The sequence below is a fragment of the Nerophis lumbriciformis genome, linkage group LG03 (assembly GCF_033978685.3).
Source record: "Nerophis lumbriciformis linkage group LG03, RoL_Nlum_v2.1, whole genome shotgun sequence".
In the NCBI taxonomy this organism is placed as follows: domain Eukaryota; kingdom Metazoa; phylum Chordata; class Actinopteri; order Syngnathiformes; family Syngnathidae; genus Nerophis; species Nerophis lumbriciformis.
This window is the reverse complement of record NC_084550.2, coordinates 61,581,034-61,598,637: the sequence shown is the minus strand read 5'-3', so window position 1 is coordinate 61,598,637 and position 17,604 is coordinate 61,581,034. Positions and strand designations below refer to the sequence as shown.

Below are 17,604 nucleotides of genomic sequence, written 5' to 3'. Positions count from 1 at the left end.
CGAGCTGAGCTGCCTTTTATATTTCTAGAAGGTCAACGGGCTCATAGTGATGTTACTAGTAGTTGACTGGGAGGTGTTTATTTTAATTTGGGGAGAGTCTGCAGCCTGATGATTACCTGCTAAACGCTAAGCACTGACTACATGCGCTCTGAATACACACTGCTGATTGGCTGTTACCGCTCTGTTTGTAACCAATCAGATGGTTGTGTGGGTGGGACAATGCTGGGTGCTGTGTAGAGGACTGACAGAAACAGAGGCAGAAGGAAGCGGAGGCGGCTACTTAATATGTCCGTGTGGAAACTCGTTCGGTACACCTCCGAACCGAACCCCCGTACTGAAACGGTTCAATACAAATACACGTACCGTTACACCCCTACTGATTACTCATGCGGACTTCATGAGCGCCAACAAACATAATAAAACATCACTTACTGTACAAGGTCTGCTGTCATTAGGATGCTGACTGCTAGGATGTTCATATATTCCCATTTAGATGAAGAATGACTCACTTTTTGTGTCGTTCTTACCAATTACCGGGTCTAAATTGGCTGTCAAAGTGTACCAACCTGTCGGAATACGTCCTCGTCCTTCTACTATCCAGGTGAGAGGCATGATTTAGGACATATAATAAAGTTTGGCGAGCAAAGAAAAGGAGGAAGCAGCTGATCTGTCGATCATGTCAACATTGGCACATAAGCTTGTGATCACGGCACCGCTATAAATACTTTGTGTTAGCGCTTATAATAAAAATATCACTAATGCTTGATAGTCAGGTCACAAAATGTATATGGAGTATTGTTGGCAGTTTTTGGATGGTTATCTTTTGGGTTTTATGGGCGGAATAGAGGACCTCCCAATGGCTCCGCTGTAAGCAGACTTTTATTTACGAGTTAAAATGCATTAAAAAACAACAACATCCTTCTAAAGTGCAGTTCCCCTTTAAGGGTTGCTGGTTGAATTACCTTGGTGAACCCACTTCTGTGCCTTCCACATAGGAAGAACCCTCTGTGGATTGACACCCCTCCTCCTTCCTCTCCGTGTCCATCTTTGCCTTCTGCTGCTCCTTCAAGGCCGCGTGGAGGCGCTTGGAAAGCAGAGTGGTGAAGTGTTGGTTGGTGGTGGTGAAGGAGAGAAGGTGAGGGGCGAGCAGAGGACACCAGGTGGCGCTGCAGCGGCCGCAGGTGGCTTCAACTGGTCGGGATGAGGAAGAGGAGCACGTGCAACTGGAAGACAGAAGGAAAGGGGGGGAAAAAGCACTGGATTTTATTTTTGGTCTTCTCTGATTTGGGTTTCAGTCTCTATATTCCTCTTGGTATTCGGACGGCTGCCTCTTTAATGACTTTTAAACCACGTCTTAAAACATATTTTTTACTTTGAGTTTAGTCTATTTTCTTTACTTTTATGTATTTATTCTCTTTTTAGTTAAAAGTTGTTTTTTTTACAATAGACTTTCCTTAGTTTTATCTTGCTTCTAAATGTGTGTTTTAACTATTGTGCAGCAATTTGTGAAACTAATAATACATAATGTTGGATATAGAGAACATACAAACCCTTTATTCATTGAATCAAAAATACTGAAATTCCACGACAAAGTGAATTTGCAAACAGCTAAAATTATACACAAAGCAAACTATAATCTGCTACCCAAAAATATACAACAATTCTTCTCAACAAAAGAGAAATTTAATCTTGGAGAAAAATGTAATTTAAAACATTTGTATGCACGAACAACACTTAAGACCTTCAGTATATCAGTATGTGGAATTAAATGATGGAATGGATGAGGCAAAGCAATCAAACAATGTACTAACATGATCCACTTTAAGAAACTCTTCAAACTTTGTGTTTACAAAGTACAAAGAAGCAAAATCATGATAAACTATTCTGAATTTATCTCATCCATTCATTCACTTTCTAGATAATCTTACTCATCTCACCATATGAAATATAACTTACTTCACTAATTATTTATTTTTATTGTTATTACTTATTGTGTTATTACTTATTAATATACTTATATTGTGAATAATTTGAGAAACGGAAGTGAACCAAATTTTTTACAACTGCTAGGATTAAATAAGCTCTGCTTCTTCCTAGTCCTTTTCCAACATGTTGAATAGAGAAACTGGAAATTGTGATGTATCATGTTGTATGCTTGCATGTTCCAAATAAACTCAAACTCAACTCAACTTTTATTGCCTTTTGGAATGTTCTCTATAAATAAAGTGGATTGGATCAGTCACTTATTGACTTAGACTTAGACTTATGATTAGTTTTTATTGTATTACAAATGCTTTTAGTTTTTAGCTCAATGACTTCATGATGGTTTGTAAGTTGTATGTATTTTATGTATTTGTACCTTGTTTTTACTGTTGTACCTCGTTTTTACTGTTGTACCTCGTTTTTAATGACTACCGCTGCAAACCAAATTGCCCCTCGGGGACAATAAAGATTTTCTAAGTCTAAGTCTACTTATTACTTATTAATATACTTATATTGTGAATAATTTGAGAAACGGAAGTGAACAAAATTTTTTGCAACTGCTATTTAAAGGAAAAGGGGTAGGATTAAATAAGCTCTGCTTCTTCCTAGTTCTTTTCCAACATGTTGAATAGAGAAACTGGAAATTGTGATGTGTCATGTTGTATGCTTGCATGTTCCAAATAAACTCAAACTCAACTTTTATTGTCTTTGAAATGTGCTCTATAAATAAAGTGGATTGTATCGGTCACTTATTGGATACTGACCAGACAGTTGCAGTTGTATCACAGTGGGCGTGTTCTGAGACAAGGCCAGCAGGATCTCGGACCTGCACACAAACATGAAATCAAACCCGAAACGTTGCTGCTTCTGCACATTCAGTGTTCTGCAGCCACAACCATGCTTTGACTAATCAATGCTCTGTGCTCAATTAAGTATTAATAGTAACATAGTACATATACAATAGTACATACACATAATCACGTTTCATCAAACATAAATTAACGTTGTTACCCTAGGGTAAACCGGGTATAACACATGGCACACTGACAAAGCTTAACCTGTTGTTACTATAACAATCTACAAGGTTAATATAGCTTGCTTCTCTTTCTTCCCCTCAATCCTTCTGCTTTCTTTTGAATCTCAAGTTATCATTACGCATATGTATTGTTGCATTTGAACAACAGAATTGTTAATAATAGAGGTAAATTATTGGTATTATTCATTATCAATAGCGCTATTTCTATTGGTATTTGTATTGCTCCATTTGTAGTGTAATAATCCTCATTGTTATTTCTGTATTATTTATTTCACTAACAGCTTCTTTGCTATCACTTTTACCATCATATTTGTACATATCCTATTTGCTGATGTTGCTCTATTGTTGTTGTTGTTATTATTGTTGTGTTTGCTGTTGTTTTTGTCTATCTGTCTTATCTCCCTCTTGTCCCCACAATTTACCCCTCTGTCTTCCTTTTTTTCCTCTTTCTATCCCCTCCTGCTCCGGCCCGGCTGCACTAAATAATAATATAAATACATTTAATAAAGTCAAATACAATTAAGGCAACAAGAGAAGTATCCCACACTTCTCTTTTGTAAAGTAAATTTGTACAGCCGATATGGGCATCTACAATTCTAGGGACTTTGACCAAATGAGTCGTGGTTAAAATGACAGATACTACACATATAGGCGGTGATGAAATAAGAACACATTTTTCCTATGCCCTAAGATGTGGGTGTGGTATGGCGCCAAACTTTGCTCCGTTGGCTTTTGACCATTTTTCGGCACAAAAAGGGGGTCGTACTTTAAGGAACTCCTCGTAGGGACTTTGACCAAATGAGTCAGGGTTAAAATGACAGATACTACACATACAGGCGGTGATAAATTAAAGAACGAATTTGACAGATAATACACATATAGGCGGTGATAAATTAAGAACTAATTATTCCTACGCCCTAAGATGTGGGCGTGGTATGGCGCCAGACTTTGCTACGATGGCTTTTGACCATTTTTTGGCACAAAAAGGGGGTCGTACTTAAAGGAACTCCTCCTAGGGACTATGACCAAATGAGTCAGGGTTAAAATGACAGATACTACACATATAGGCGGTGCTAAATTAAGAACAAATTTTGCCTAAGCTTTTGTAGAAGGTGGACAGGACAAAAAAGAAAAATGTAATTAAATTAAAAGTATTAATAGTAACAACTAATATCGCACAATCACATGTCATGTACATAGTGTATATACCCCCCCTTTTTTTTGGTATATATTGTTTTTCAAACCACCTGACATGTATACTGTGTATGTGTACATAATTTTAAAAAATTTTCACGTAATTTTTTATATACGTGTTACAGGTTATATATCTCTCATTATTGAATGTATCAATTGTAATGAATATTGTCAGTAAAATTGTATGTAAATTATCAAAAAACTTTCCGTTCTGAGTTCCAGTGAACAGATGAGAGCTGTCTTTGTTCTACCAAGTTAAAGGGGAACATTATCACAATTTCAGAATGGTTAAAACCATTAAAAATCAGTTCCCAGTGGCTTATTATATTTTTCGAAGTTTTTTTCAAAATTTTACCCTGTGACATAGTGAAGCCAACACAAACAAACATGGCGGAAAGAACAGCAAGCTATAGCAACATTAGCTCGGATTCAGACTCGGATTTCAGCGGCTTAAGCGATTCAACAGATTACGCATGTATTGAAACGGATGGTTGTAGTGTGGAGGCAGGTAGCGAAAACGAAATTGAAGAAGAAACTGAAGCTATTGAGCCATATCGGTTTGAACCGTATGCAAGCGAAAACGACGAAAACGACACGACAGCCAGCGACACGGGAGAAAGCGAGGACGAATTCGGCGATCGCCTTCTAACCAACGATTGGTATGTGTTTGTTTGGCATTAAAGGAAACTAACAACTATGAACTAGGTTTACAGCATATGAAATACATTTGGCAACAACATGCACTTTGAGAGTGCAGACAGCCCAATTTTCATCAATTAATATATTCTGTAGACATACCCTCATCCGTGCTCTTTTCATGAAAGCTGATCTGTCCAGTTTTGGAGTTGATGTCAGCAGGCCAGGGAAGCTAGGGTCGATAGCGGGTTTAGCTCGCTCGTCTGCGGGAACAAACTGCCGCCATTGCTTGCCGTGCTACCGAGGTCCTTTGTCCCTGAATTGCTCACACACTCCGGCAGATTCAATGGGGGTCTGGCGGCAGATTTCTTTGACTTTATCGTTGGAAATGCATCTGCTTTGAGTGTCGCAGGATATCCACACATTCTTGCCATCTCTGTCGTAGCATAGCTTTCGTCGGTAAAGTGTGCGGAACAAACGTCCAATTTCTTGCCACTTTCGCATCTTTGGGCCACTGGTGCAACTTGAATCCGTCCCTGTTCGTGTTGTTACACCCTCCGACAACACACCGACGAGGCATGATGTCTCCAAGGTACGGAAAACAGTCGAAAAAACAGAAAATAACAGAGCTGATTTGACTCGGTGATTGAGAAAATGGCGGATTGCTTCCCGATGTGACGCCACGTTGTGACGTCATCGCTCTGAGAGCGAATATTAGAAAGGCGTTTAATTCGCCAAAATTCACCCATTTAGAGTTCGGAAATCGGTTAAAAAAATATATGGTCTTTTTTCTGCAACATCAAGGTATATATTGACGCTTACATAGGTCTGGTGATAATGTTCCCCTTTAAAGGCTTGGAAAATTCCACTGTGTACGATGAGAGGAGACGGGAGGGGTTATCTATTGTCATCGAAGACCTGCTCAAGCCGAATCAAGGACAAGCCCAAGCCCGAGGCATCTTTTTCTTTTATTTTCTTTTTAATGTGACCAAAAACAAGAGCTGTTTATGTACCCCCCATTCCTGTTGAGACATGTGTTGTTGTGTAAACATTGAATATCTAAATAAAAGAGGAGACGTAAACCTTTTTCGTCAGAGCGTGGGTGACACTGTAAGAGGTTACAGGTCGACACGTTTTCTCCTCAATATTGAGTCTAAATTGAATTCTGCCTCTGTTTGATTCTTTGCCTCTTGTCTTGTTTAATAGATGTCATCAGTGTTTGAACCTGACAAATATATAATGGACCACAATGGAGACAAGCCTTTTGGCTTTTTTTGTGCCATCCATTTGCCTTTTTAAAGCATTACATGGATTCAATGCTTTAAGATGTCAATAAACTTCTCAATCAATCAATCAAACATCGTATTCCACAGCGCACACTCTAAATGTGATCAAGTCTAATGGGTTGTCATGGTAACGGGCGGGGTGTCAGACCTGGGTGGCGTCAGCAGACGTGAGGTGTGTGCTGGGAGGAGGTGCGGGGGGGAGAACACTGGGCGGAACGGCGCTTTCTTCTCTGCTTGTCATTTCTTCAAGGAGAAAATAAGAGATGCATGTGAGCTGAAATCCTTATTGTACATGTAAAAGTCATTGTCTTCACATGCAAATAAACAAGATTAACACTAGTATATTCAGATTAGGACAAGCCACACCACAGATTGACAAAGGATTAAAGGAGGCTGGAGTTAGAATCTGAAAAACTGATTGAACTTTAAAATATCCCGATTCAGATTTGGACAGTTTAGATTTTAAATTGAAGCTTAAAAAAAAAAGTTTTTTTAAATTAAAAAAAAAAGTTTTTTTAAATTAAAAAAAAAAGAACTCTCCTCCATCCCTTAGCCTCGCACAGCCTGATACGTGATCATACGTGATTACCTTGGCTGGCGCAGGCAGCCTGCCGGGCCTGATAGGAAAAGGAGGGTATGGAGGAGAAGGTGAAAGAGGGAGGGGCGACAACAAAGGTGCGGCAAGAGGAAGAGGAAGGGGGAGAGAGGCGAGGAAGTGCGTCAGCAGACAGCCTGGTCTCCTCACTGATCTGACAAGAGGACAGAGAGGAGGAAGCCTTCAGAGAGCAGCCGCCATTCACATCATCAATCAGAAGCTTGCTCGGTCTACTTTTTGACACATTGGACCTCTTTCACGCAACAGTTGATTCAGGCTTTATTTGCCTATGTATTGCTGGGTTGCAATCACGTGACCTAGAGCAGTGTTTTTCAACCACTGTGCCGCGGCACACTAGTGTGCCATGAGATACAGTCTGGTGTGCCGTGGAAGATTATGTAATTTCACCTATTTGGGTTAAAAATATTTTTTGCAAACCGGTAATTGTAATCCGCAAATGTGCCGTTGTTGAGTGTCTGTGCTGTCTAGAGCTCGGCAGAGTAACCGTGTAATACTCTTCCATATCAGTAGGTGGCAGCAGTTAGCTAATTGCTTTGTAGATGTCAGGAACGACGACGATGGTTTGCAGGTAAAAAAATATCTAACACTTAAACCAAAAATAAACAAAAGGTGAGTGCCGCTAAGAAAAGGCATTGAAGCTTAGCGAAGGCTATGCAAAAACGAAGCTAAAACTGAACTGGCTGCAAAGTAAACAAAAACAGAATGCTGGACGACAGCAAAGACTTACAGCCTGTGGAGCAGACGGTGTCCACAAAGTACATCCGTACATGCCATCACAATCAACACCAAAATAGGATCGCAAGACGAGAACTAAAACACTACACACAGGAAAACAGCAAAAAAGTCAAAATAAGTCAGGGTGTGATGTGACAGGTGGTGACAGTACACCTACTTTGAGACAAGAGCTATAGTGATGCATGCTTGGTTATGGTTTGAATTCATATCCAACACTTTTTACTGTCAATATCGACTGCTGAGTTTCATTTTCTAATGTTTTCTGCTGGTGGTGTGCCTCTGGATTTTTTCAATGAAAACAATGTGCCTTGGCTCAGAAAAGGTTGAGAAACACTGACCTAGAGGCACTTTCGGGTTTCAGGTGGTGGTCTAGAGCAGGGCTATTCATTTACATAATGAAGAGGGCCGCAGTTTCAAGAGCCCAAATCGAATATCAGATACATCAAAATTTGGATGTTTCATCAGAAAATGTCCACGCAGGTTACATTCCTTTGAGATTGGGTTTACTTAATTGCAAAGTAAACACATCGGCTTTCAGACTGCACTGTCAATAAATTCACTCTACTGCTCTCGCTACTAGCTAGACAACATGAAGAAACAGAAGCTCCAGAGGTTTTGTTGAGGATTGATGTTCCTTATTTTTAATTATTTTCCTCCCTCAGTTTTATTTCGTTACACTTCTTCCCTTAGTTAGGTTTGTAAGACTGAAAATACAAACACAAAATAAACATTACAAAAGTATAACGTCCATTGTGTATTTTACATAAATTAAATAGGTTTATAGTCAATATGTTCACACTATAAACTACAGATGTTTACGCATATAGAAATACACAACAGTCACACTAAATATTGCACACAATGTATGTGGCGCAACACAATTAATCCTAAAGGTGTAGTGTTATCGCCCTCTACTAGTCAAATTTAGCGCTACATGTATTAAACGAGCTTTGATCACCAGTTACTATCAGGCAAAAAACACCACGACCACGAATACAAAAGACATTACAAAGTCAGCAATATTAATACAAAACAAACTAAATATCTTTATGACTAATAGCTGACACGCTGGGATTTGTACCATTGTTGCTGCTTGTCTGAAGAAGGGCTGCAACTAACGATTAATTTGATAATCGATTAATCTGTCGATTATTACTTCGATTAATAATCGGATAAAAGAGACCAACTACATTTCTATCCTTTCCAGTATTTTATTGAAAAAAAAAAACAGCATACTGGCACCATACTTATTTTGATTATAGTTTCTCAGCTGTTTGTACATGTTGCAGTTTATAAATAAAGGTTTATTGAAAAAAAAATAAAAAAATAAAAATAAAAAATTGCCTCTGCGCATGCGCGTAGCATAGATCCAACGAATCGATGACTAAATTAATCGCCAACTATTTTTATAATCAATTAGTTGTTGCAGCCCTAGTCTGGATCAATGTGTCCGTCGCTTAAAAGGTCCGACAGGAAACAATGACTCGAGCACTTGCTCAGGGTATAACATTCAGACTTTGTTGTTCAGTCGCTGTTAAAAAAAAAAAAAAAAGAAGAGATTTTCGCAATTTATTTTATTTTTTTCCAGGGTTGAATGAGTAGTCTTCTTCTACTCACTCCACTGCTGCTTTATAGTGACACAAATGCCTCGCTGTTGCCCCCGGTGGGGTGGCGGGAGTACTGCATACATGATCAACCCTAGTTTTAAAGGTTTCATCGAGCCTATTTGGGTGATTTTCGGCGGGCCAAATGAAAGGCTTTGGCAGGCCGGATGAATAGCCCTGGACTAGAGTCCCATTAGGCTACTGTTTATTTAGCTGCGTCAGTGAAAATGTGGGCGTATTTTGAAAGGTTTAGAGACAAATATATACGCTATCATGAACAAATATTTAAAATGCGATGGAGTGGATTCATTCACTTAAGAAAAAATATTTTCGAAAGATTTAAACCATTCAACATCACCGAAAGACATTATTGCTGGCCTCGACCGCACTTCCTTGACACTTACAAGGATTTAGAGAAGAAAAGATTGGAGGCACATCATGTCTTTACATCTGGAGGGGTCCACAAATTAAGCATTAATCAATGAAATGTCGGGTTTATTTGTACATCACTAAGTAACGCATTTGATTGACATAACAAGCGCCGTGCTGCTATGACCGTGATGCTAATGAGAAAAAGGATACGTTAACATTTTGCAGTTGATTTCTTGTTTGAAATATTTTGCTGTCATCTACAATTCATGTCTGCAGTGTTTTAACGGTGCAAAGTTCATATTTTGTCTTATTGTTTTGTTTTGCTAAATTTCCCTGTTGTTCAGCAGTGTTTGGTTTCTGACAATATTTAGCGACACCAACATTCAGTATTCATTCATCTAGTTTATTAATACTATTAAGGATATTTTCTTGAAGTGGGTGACATTGTTATCACCAGGAAAGACGAGGTCACCTGCCTAGGTTCCATTCTAGAGGCTAATCTTTCCTGTGATAAAATGGCAACCAAGGTAATCAGAAAGGTTTGATTGATTGATTGATTGAGACTTTTATTAGTTGGTTGCACATTGAAGTACATATTCCGTACAATTGACCACTAAATGGTAACACCCCAATAAGTTTTTCAACTTGTTTAAGTTGGGGTCCACTTAAATTGATTCATGATACAGATATATACTATCATATACACTATAATCATAATACTGTCATCACACAAGATAATCATCAGGTTGTATACATTGAATTATTTACATTATTTACAATTCGGGGTGTGGGGGGTGGGGGGGTTAGGTTTGGTTGGTTGTTGTCATCAGTCATCAACAATTGAGAACAGAGAAATGGATATTGAAACAGTGTAGGTCTGACTTGGTAGGATATGTACAGCAAGTAGTGGACATAGAGAGAGAGAGAGATCAGAAGGCATAAAAAAAAATATCTGCATTTGATTGTTTACATTTGATTATTAACAACAATTCGGGTGTTAGTTTAGGGTTGAAGTTGCCTGGAGGTGTACTTTTATTGCGGTTTTGAAGGAGGATAGAGATGCCCTTTCTTTTACACCTGTTGGGAGTGCATCCCATATTGATGTGGCATAGAAGGAGAATGAGTTAAGACCTTTGTTAGATTGGAATCTAGGTTTAACGTGGTTAGTGGAGCTCCCTCTAGTGTTGTGGTTATGGCGGTCATTTACGTTAAGGAAGTAGTTTGACATGTACTTCGGTATCAGGGAGGTGTAGCGGATTTTATAGACTAGGCTCAGTGCAAGTTGTTTTACTCTGTCCTCCACCCTGAGCCAGCCCACTTTGGAGAAGTGGGTAGGAGTGAGGTGTGATCTGGGGTGGAGGTCTAGAAGCAATGTGACTAGCTTGTTCTGGGATGTTTGGAGTCTAGATTTGAGGGTTTTGGAGGTGCTAGGGTACCAGGAGGTGCATGCGTAATCGAAAAAGTGTTGAACGAGAGTTCCCGCCAGAACCCTCATGGTGCTTTTGTTGACCAGAGAGGAGATTCTATAGATAAATCTCGTTCGTTGGTTGACATTTTTGATTACCTTGGTTGCCATTGTATCACAGGAAAGATTAGCCTCTAGAATGGAACCTTGGTAGGTGACATCATCTTTCCTGGTGATAACAATGTCACCCACTTTTATAGTGAAGTCACTGACTTTCTTAAGGTCAACCAACGAACAAGATTGATCTACAGAATCTCCCCTCTGGTCAACAAAAGCATCATGAAGATTCTAGCGGGAACTCTTGTTCAACCCTTTTTCAATTACGCATGCACCTCCTGGTACCCTAGCACCTCCAAAACCCTCAAATCAAGACTCCAAACATCCCAGAACAAGCTAGTCAGGTTACTTCTAGACCTCCACCCCAGATCACACCTCACTCCTACCCACTTCTCCAAAGTGGGCTGGCTCAGGGTGGAGGACAGAGTAAAACAACTTGCACTGAGCCTAGTCTATAAAATCCGCTACACCTCCCTGATACCGAAGTACATGTCAAACTACTTCCTTAACGTAAATGACCACCATAACCACAACAGTAGGGGGAGCTCTACTAACCACGTTAAACCCGGGGGAACTCTACTAACCACATGTGAGGGGCGTGGCCTGCGGACCTGCAGCGAGGCGGGACGTGTCGGGACCGGCTTCGAGATTAGCGACAGGTGAGTGGATGACACAGCTGAGTGTGTTTGTCTGATCACCTGTCGCTCTGTTAAAAGGAGCAGTCGGGAAGAAGAGAGGAGGTGGAGCACGAGCGAGAGCGAGAGCGAGACAGACGAACCAGAAAGACATTTGCTGAAAAGCACGAAAAAGACTGAAAATAAAACCTTGTTCGAAACCCTGAACACGGCTGTCATGTCCGTGGTTGGTGGTCAGAAGAACCCGGTGAAACCAGACTTCCACAATTTTGCGCCCAACTCGGCTGGACCACCGGAGGCCAGGGAAGACGACACCCTGGTACCACCGGCCAAGGGACCTCGCAGCAGCGGTGACCCTCGCCGAGAATCACCTGGCTGTCCACCGTGAGGAGCAACCGACACCAGCGGCGCACGGACCGAGCGTGCGACATGAGAAGGAGAGAAAACGACACATTCCCCACTTTTTCCCACGTGACCCTCCCTCTACTCTGTCTCCGCAGGTCCCGGCTGCTGCTTCCAGAACATCTCCCGCGCAGACGGCCCCTCAAACGCTTGGGCAGGCGTGCTGGAGGCGTGGGCGGCCCGGTCGCACGCGTCACGGACCTCTGCAGGTGGAGGTGGGACGCGTGAGCCGGGTGGCCGCTCCTTCAGTGCCCTCCCCCGGCCCGGGGGAGACGTACGGTATGAAGGTAACGATACAGGGGAGTACATACCAGGCGATGGTGGATTCGGGCTGCGGGCAGACCATGATCCACCAGAACCTGGTTCGACCCGGGGCTTTGAGGCAGGCAACACGGCTAAAAATCAGGTGTGTTCATGGGGATGTGCACGAGTACCCTATGGTGCCAGTAGAAATTTGGTATGAGGGCCAAAAGCATAGGGTCGAGATAGCTGTAAGTACGCACCTCTCGCACCCCGTAATCTTGGGCACAAATTGGCCGGGGTTTAACCATTTACTGACACATTGTGTGGGGGTGCGTTCACGGACCGTAGGAAAGGGGAGCATCCGCGCGGTTCTCAGTGGTGACGCGGGTCCGTCCGATACTGCCGAGCGGGAACCGGTGGGGGCTTCGCGGGAAGCCCCCCCGGCCCCCCACTGGCACCCTATGGAGGATTTTCCGCTCGAGCAGTCTCGCGATGAAACTTTGCGCGCGGCCTGGGACCAGGTGGATTACATCGACGGTCAGCTGGTGCGCCCGGGAGCAGCGCGGCTGTTCCCTCACTTCTCGATTATTAGAGATAGATTATACCGAGTGAGCCGTGACACTCAGACCGGAGAGGAATCCACCCAATTGTTGGTGCCAAAACGCCGCAGGGAAATGGTTTTCCAGGCGGCGCATTACAATCCCAATGCTGGCCACATGGGGTATAATAAAAACATGGGTCATGGTCCGATTCTATTGGCCGGGCATCCGGGCAGACGTGCGCCGCTGGTGCGCTGCCTGCCCGGACTGTCAGCTGGTGAACCCGGCGGCCACCCCAAAGGCACCTTTGCGCCCATTGCCGCTCATGGAGGTCCCCTTCGAAAGAATGGGTATGGACATCATCGGACCATTCCACCCGAGCACACGGGGATATCGCTTTGTGTTAGTCCTAGTGGATTACGCAACACGCTATCCCGAAGCAGTGCCCCTGCGCTCCATCTCTGCAAAGAGTGTAGCGCAGGCCCTGTTTCAGGTCATCTCCCGAGTTGGAATCCCGAAAGAGATTCTGACTGACCAGGGCACGTCCTTTATGTCACGCACGATAAAGGAATTGTACGGATTATTGGGAATTAAAGCGATCCGCACCAGCGTATACCATCCACAAACAGATGGGCTGGTGGAGAGATTGAATAAAACGCTGAAAACCATGATCCGTAAGTTTACACATAAGGACAAACCAAATTGGGATAAATGGCTGGATCCCCTACTGTTTGCGATGCGGGAGGTACCTCAGGCCTCCACAGGCTTTGCGCCTTTTGAGTTACTATACGGCAGGAAGCCGCGCGGAGTATTGGACGTAATTAAGGAAAGCTTGCAGGAGGGGCCAAGCTCCAGCAAAAACGAAATTCAATACGTCATGGACATGCGAGCAAAACTCCACACGGTGGGGCACTTGTCACGCGAGAATTTGCTCCGTGCCCAGGAACGTCAGCAGCGCACGTATAACAGGGGGCTCAGCTTAGAAAATTTTCACCGGGAGAAAAAGTGCTTATATTACTCCCCACATCTAGCTCGAAATTACTTGCGCGCTGGCAAGGACCCTTCGAGGTCACACGGCAAGAGGGTGATGTGGACTACGAGGTCCGGCGCTCGGACCGGGGCGGAGCCACCCAAATTTATCATATAAACCTCCTGAAAGCATGGAAGGAGGCGGAGCCTGTTTCCATGGTAACGGTGGTTAAGGAGGAGGGGGAGTTCGGGCCGGAGGTCCCACGCGCTGGTCCGCCCTTTCCCCTCCTCTGTGACGATCAGCTCACGTTAGCGCAGAAAGCGGATGTTGCTAAACTGCAGCAGCGCTTCTCTGATGTGTTCTCCCCTCGGCCCGGGCGCACAAACCTCATCCAGCATCATATTGAGACCAGCCCGGGTGTTACGGTGCGGTCTCGGCCCTACAGGCTCCCCGAACACAAACGCAAAGTAGTTCGGGAGGAATTAAAATCCATGCTGGAGTTGGGGGTAATAGAAGAATCCCACAGCGCGTGGTGCAGTCCCATTGTTCTGGTAGGGAAGAAGGATGGGTCTGTGCGGTTCTGTGTGGATTACCGCAAGGTGAACGAAATTTCACGTTTTGACGCGTACCCAATGCCTCGGGTCGACGAGCTCCTGGATCGGCTGGGCGCTGCTCGTTTCTTCACGACACTGGATTTAACCAAGGGCTACTGGCAGATTCCCTTGTCACCAGAGTCCAGGGAAAAAAACTGCCTTTTCCACTCCGGAAGGTTTGTACCAATTTGTGTCACTTCCGTTTGGCTTGTTCGGTGCGCCCGCCACGTTCCAGCGCCTCATGGACCGTGTGCTGCGACCCCACGCTGCATACGCTGCGGCCTACCTGGATGATGTCATCATCCAGAGTAGCGGCTGGGATGAACACATGCGGCGGGTGGGGGCAGTGCTCGAGTCCCTGAGACAGGCAGGGCTCACCGCCAAACCGGCGAAGTGTGCAGTTGGCCGGAGGGAAGTACAGTATCTGGGGTACCACTTGGGAGGAGGGCAGGTGCGGCCGCAGGTAGATAAAACAGCGGCAATTGCGACCTGCCCAAATCCCAAGACGAAAAAAGAGGTGAGGCAGTTTTTGGGTCTGGCGGGTTACTACCGGAGGTTTATCCCCCGGTTTGCGGACCTTACCAGCCCAATAACTGACCTCACCCGAAAGGGTGCTCCAGATCTGGTCCAGTGGACGGAGCAGTGCCAGCAGGCGTTTGAGAGGGTTAAGAAGGCCCTCTGCGAGGAGCCGGTCCTGCACATGCCTGATTTTTCTCTCCCGTTTTGTCTGCAGGCTGACGCGTCGGGCAGAGGACTGGGAGCGGTTTTGTCCCAGCAGGTGGAGGGCGTCGACCGACCCATTCTCTACATCAGCCGGAAGCTGTCCGAAAGGGAGGCAAGGTACAGCACAGTGGAGAGGGAGTGCCTCGCCATCAGGTGGGCGGTCGGGGCCCTCCGATACTACCTCCTGGGGCGCTCATTCAGCCTCTGCTCGGACCACAAACCCCTCCAGTGGCTCCGCCGCATGAAAGATGCCAACGCGCGGATCACCCGTTGGTATCTAGCTTTGCAACCCTACAACTTCAGAGTGATTCACAGACCGGGGGCACAGATGGCTGTGGCCGACTTCCTTTCCCGCTCCCTCACTGGGGGGCGCGGCCGGACGGCGTCCCGGCCTGAGTCTGGCGGTGGAGGTATGTGAGGGGCGTGGCCTGCGGGACGTGTCGGGACCGGCTTCGAGATTAGCGACAGGTGAGTGGATGACACAGCTGAGTGTGTTTGTCTGATCACCTGTCGCTCTGTTAAAAGGAGCAGTCGGGAAGAAGAGAGGAGGTGGAGCACGAGCGAGAGCGAGAGCGAGACAGACGAACCAGAAAGACATTTGCTGAAAAGCACGAAAAAGACTGAAAATAAAACCTTGTTCGAAACCCTGAACACTGCTGTCATGTCCGTGGTTGGTGGTCAGAAGAACCTGGTGAAACCAGACTTCCACACCACGTTAAACCTAGATTCCGATCTAACAAAGGTCTTAACTCATTCTCTTTCTATGCCACATCAATATGGAATGCACTCCCAACAGGTGTAAAAGAAAGTGCATCTCTATCCTCCTTCAAACCCGCACTAAAACAACACCTCCAAGCAGCTACAACCCTAGCCTAACCCCCTCCCCCACCACATCCCACCTCCCCGGATTGTAAATAATCAAATGTATATACTTGTTCTTATGCTTTCTGAGCTCACTATGGTCACCGCTCGCTGTACATATCCTACCAAGTGAGACCTACACTGTTTCAATGTCCATTTCTCAGATGATATAATTGTTGATGACTGAAGTATGCTGATAGCAACCCAACCCCCTCCACATCCCACCCCCCGGATTGTAAATAATGTAAATAATTCAATGTATATACTCTGATTATTAACTTGTGTGATGACTGTATTATGCTGATAGTATATATTTGTACCATGAATTGATTAAAATGGACCCCGACTTAAGTTGAAAAACTTATTGGGGTGTTACCATTTAGTGGTCAATTGTACGGAATATGTACTGTACTGTGCAATCTACTAATAAAAGTTTCAATCAATCAATCAAATGCTAACAAATACCCCCAAAGACGCTGTAATGTGGTCATCTGTGTCAAATAAAGCACTTGGCTTTCCTGCACAACAACAACAACAACTAAGCTTTTTGTTTCTGCTGTGAAAAACGACAACAAAAAGACAATGGATTGGACCAACAATCACAATATTTTGTTACTAGGACTTAACATGACATGAGTTTATTTACACAATAGTTATATTTAAGCATAGCAACCATAACATAACTTAAAAGAACAAAAAATAATGTGATCTCTTGTCCTTAGTTTATGTTTAGTTCTGCTCTCAAACACTAACTATATAGTAGAGAATAAACACTATTGCATCACAGAACGTTTCCCAAACAAATCAAATGTTCAAACAAACCTTTGACTAAGTTATCGTTGCAGACACGAGCATGGTCCCACTGTACTCTACAAGATGTTAAAAGTGGTATTTTTGAGAGCCACTTCCCTCAATGCACGTTCGCAATTTCCCTGACTTTATTACCTTTATGAACAACTTCTGTCGGGACATTTCCTATCTCTCAATTTGAATGCTTGGAACAGCACAGCAAAGTTCAAACTCTTCATTTACTAACGCGTCACTCACTTGATTTAAAGCTACGCTCGAGCTTGTTGACCACCATGTGAATTACCACGATGAAGCAAAGCGAACGTGATGTCATATGCAACCCAGCAAATAGGCACTTAATCCAGCAAAGCAGGGGTTTTTTAATCCCCAAAAAACGCTAAGGAGTTTATGAACCATGTATGGAGGCTAACTTGTGTCTTTATTAGTAAAGTTTGTTTTTTTTTACCCTGAATTTATATACTGAATTTGTTGTTGTTGTTTGTATTTTGTAACTGATTTTTTATAATGCTGACAATTTCATTAAAAAAAAATGTGTGAGCAAAATGCTTGTTTAAAATGTCAGTGTTTTAAAATGCAGTGTGTACAAATTCACGGTTTAAAAACTCAGTGTAAAAAAATCCAGCGTATAAAAATTCAGTGCTGAAAAATTCAGTGTAGAAAAGTTTTGCTGCCTCAAAAAGTGGCAAATTAAGACTGAAGCAATCGAGCCTGTCTCAGAAGCAGCCAATGAGTGTCAGGTTTGAAGTCATGTGACACGGGTCTTGCAAAACAGCATAAAAAGGACAGTTAACTGGGCTACCTGGACATCGTACAACAGGGGTGCTCATTACGTCGATCGCGAGCT

General features: G+C 43.5%; 1 protein-coding gene across 4 annotated transcripts in view; it reads right to left on the bottom strand.

The window, feature by feature from the left end:
- Nucleotides 1-17,604, bottom strand: part of nisch (nischarin) — a 102,121-nt gene that overhangs the window by 32,667 nt on the left and 51,850 nt on the right. For 2 of the 4 annotated variants that reach the window (XM_061940519.2, XM_061940530.2), the window contains 4 exons: nt 6,725-6,884; nt 6,284-6,378; nt 2,748-2,809; nt 963-1,223 (listed from right to left, as the gene is read on the bottom strand). In XM_061940519.2, coding sequence (XP_061796503.2) covers nt 963-1,223; nt 2,748-2,809; nt 6,284-6,378; nt 6,725-6,884 — 578 coding nt within the window. Of the gene's footprint in view, nt 1-962; nt 1,224-2,747; nt 2,810-6,283; nt 6,379-6,724; nt 6,885-17,604 lie in introns of those variants that run through there. The other 2 variants (XR_009814202.2, XM_061940541.2) reach the window with 2 other exon arrangements.